Source organism: Eimeria tenella, genomic scaffold (genome assembly GCF_000499545.2).
Source record: "Eimeria tenella Houghton genomic scaffold, Eth_scaff829, whole genome shotgun sequence".
NCBI lineage: Eukaryota > Apicomplexa > Conoidasida > Eucoccidiorida > Eimeriidae > Eimeria > Eimeria tenella.
This window is the reverse complement of record NW_013545942.1, coordinates 2,041-5,032: the sequence shown is the minus strand read 5'-3', so window position 1 is coordinate 5,032 and position 2,992 is coordinate 2,041. Positions and strand designations below refer to the sequence as shown.

The window sequence follows — 2,992 nt, the reverse complement described above, 5'->3', positions numbered from 1 at the left end:
CTGCTGCTGCTGCTGCTGCTGCTGCTTTGCGGCTTTCGAGCGTCAAAGGCCAGCTTTTTGCTTCTCGAAACTTCGACAAAAAAGGACTCATGCTGAGTTCAGAATAAAACACAAAAAGATGTTCCAAAGTTTCCAACTGCAGCAAAGAAAGAACATCCACGGGCAGCTGCTGCAGCCCGTACGCATTCACTTCCACCAGCTGCTGCTGCTTGTCTGCTGCTGCTGCTGCTGCTGCAGCTGCTGCAGTTGGCGGGGGGGCCCCTGGGGGCCCCCCGGGCTCCCCCGCGGGCGGGGGGCCCCCCGGGGGGGCCCCCAGGGGGGGGCCCCCGGGGGGGGCCCCCTCTAGCAGAGGGGCCAAATAAGATGTGAAGTCTTGGGAACAACAAAGATATTCATAAAGGGGAATAAAATGGACTTTTGCAAAATGATGAAAAGCTGATAGGCGAGAGGGATGCAAAAGACGAAGAGATGGAACCTCCTGCTGATGCTGCTGCTGCTGCTGCTGCTGCTGCTGCAGGGCTTCGGCACTTAGCTGCAGGAAAAGAAATTCGAAATCTATATTTTTCAAAGTCCTTTTAAAACCCTTTTCACGTTTTTGCAACTTCGCCATTTATTTGTTTTCATTTTGTTAATTTAATTTAATTTAATTTAATTTAATTTAAATTTAGTTGAATTGAATTTAATTTTAACTTAATTTTATTTTATTTCAATTGAATTTAATTTATTTTGATTTAGTTTGACTTATTTTACTTTATTTGTTAATTATATCACCACAACTGGGATACCCTTCCCTCCTTTCTGAGCCCAAACCCTAAACCCTAAACCCTAAACCCTAAACCCTAAACCCTCACCAGATGCAGCATGTTCAAGTACGCCAATTCCCTAACTGCTGGCAGCCACAAAAAAAGCGGCAAAACTCTCATAAAACCCTCGGGCCGCACTAAACCCTCGTCGGGCTCCACGCTGAACTTCTCGAAGAAATGCACCAACTAAACACACAAACCCTAAACCCTAAACCCTAAACCCTAAACCCTAAACCCGAAACCCCAAACTCAGACCCTACGGGCCTCGAATCCCGCGGCACACAAACCCCAAACACCCTAAACCCTGAACCCTAAACCCTAAGCCCTAAACCCTCGGCAACCGAAACCACAATGGACAAAAGCCGCAGATGCCTCAAAGCTGCGTAAACCCTAAACCCTGATCTACAAAAACGGGCGAGTAAACCCTAAACCCTAAAAAGGGGTAAAAGGAGCCAAAGGGAGACGCAGACTCGAAAACAAACACAAAAAGAAATAAAATCTTGAAAACATTCTTTTAAAATTAGAAATAATTGAAAAAAATAAACAAAAAATAAATGAAAAAGAAAAACACGAAAAGAGCGAAAGCCAAGGAGAGGCCAGCAGCCCCACAAAAGCCCCTTCCTGATGCCTAGGGTTTGGGGTTTAGGGTTTAGGGTTTAGGGTTTGCTGCACCTGGGCCTCGTCGCTGAGCAGCTGCTGCTGCAGCTTCAAGTCGAAGCAAAACCTTTTGAATGCAACAACAGTTAGTCCCATTGGCACACCTTAGGGTTTAGGGTTTAGGGTTTAGGGTTTAGGGTTTGCTGCACCTGGGCCTCGTCGCTGAGCAGCTGCTGCTGCAGCTTCAAGTCGAAGCAAAACCTTTTAAATGCTACAACAGTTAGTCCCATTGGCACACCTTAGGGTTTAGGGTTTAGGGTTTAGGGTTTAGGGTTTGCTGCACCTGGGCCTCGTCGCTGAGCAGCTGCTGCTGCAGCTTCAAGTCGAAGCAAAACCTTTTAAATGCTACAACAGTTAGTCCCATTGGCAAATCTTCTAAAGAATTAAGTCGAGCTTTAACTGCTGCTAAAGGGGCTTTGGAATAGTACGCAAACACCTCCGTCAAAGCCCGCTTCAGCCTGCAGCAGCAGCAGCAGCAGCAGCAGCAGCAGCAGCAGCAGCAGCAGCAGCAGCAGCGGGAGCGGCAGCGGTGGCGGTGGCAGCGGGGCAGAAAGAGCAGCAGCACAAGAAGCAGCAGCAACAGCAGCAAAAACGGCAAGATACACACAAGCGTACATTTATGTGAATGCCTTGCTGCTGCTGCTGCTGCTGCTGCTGCTGCGTCTGCTGCTGCTGCTGCTGATAGAGATACCATAAGTAATACATTTGGTTATAAGCAGAGAGACAAGACGAAACAAAACTCTTTTTTTGAATAAAACTTTTATTTATTTGTTTATCTAATCTATTTATTTATTTATTCCATTTATTTATTTATTCTACTTATTTATTGTTCATTTTCTCAGTTTAATTTATTTTTGTTTTGTCTATATATTTATTTGAAGAAGAATAGAGAAGAAAGCCGAGAAGAGAGCAAAACCAATAGCAGCACACAGACGGAGGGTTTAGGGTTTAGGGTGTAGGGTTTAGGGTTTAGGGTTTAGAGACCTTGGCGTATTTTTGAGGAGCTTTCTAATGCTTGTGTGCATATCGTAGGGGTTGCAGGTGCGCCAATTCATCTGAGAAGAAAGAACACAATTGCTGCTGCTGCTGCTGCTGCTGCTGCTGCTGTTGCTGCTGCTGCTGCTGTTGCTGCTGCTGTTGCTGTTTCTTCTGCTGCTGCTGCTTTGGCGCTTTAGCAGCAGCAGCAGCAGCAGGGTTTGTGAGCTCATTAGAAAGCTGTTTTTTCGCGCTTGCGGCGCGCATCGCCGAATCCGCAGGATCTAGGGTTTAGGGTTTAGGGTTTAGGGTTTAGGGTTTGGACTTTGGCGAGGGCGCAAACAGGATGAAGAGGAGGGGCTTTTTGGTTTGTGGCTCTCGAGACAATTAAAGGGCCCAGGGCCCCTTCCCGTAGAGACAGCGCGTCTTCTGTCTGTACACCTGAATTCAAAACAGAAAAACAATTATTAATTAATTAATTAATTAATTAATTAATTAATTATAGTTTTGTTTATTTATTTGTTTGTTGTCTTTTATTTGGTTGTTTGCTTGTTTTG

General features: G+C 45.8%; 1 protein-coding gene across 1 annotated transcript; it reads right to left on the bottom strand.

The window, feature by feature from the left end:
• Positions 1 to 1,743: 1,743 nt before the first annotated feature.
• On the bottom strand, positions 1,744 to 2,165 carry ETH_00023200 (uncharacterized protein; the record flags this gene model as incomplete). Its single annotated transcript, XM_013380712.1, has 2 exons — positions 1,744 to 1,918; positions 2,068 to 2,165. Coding segments are annotated over 2 exons (273 nt in total), but the record flags the coding sequence as incomplete, so codon positions are not given.
• Between the last annotated feature and the right edge of the window lie 827 nt (positions 2,166 to 2,992).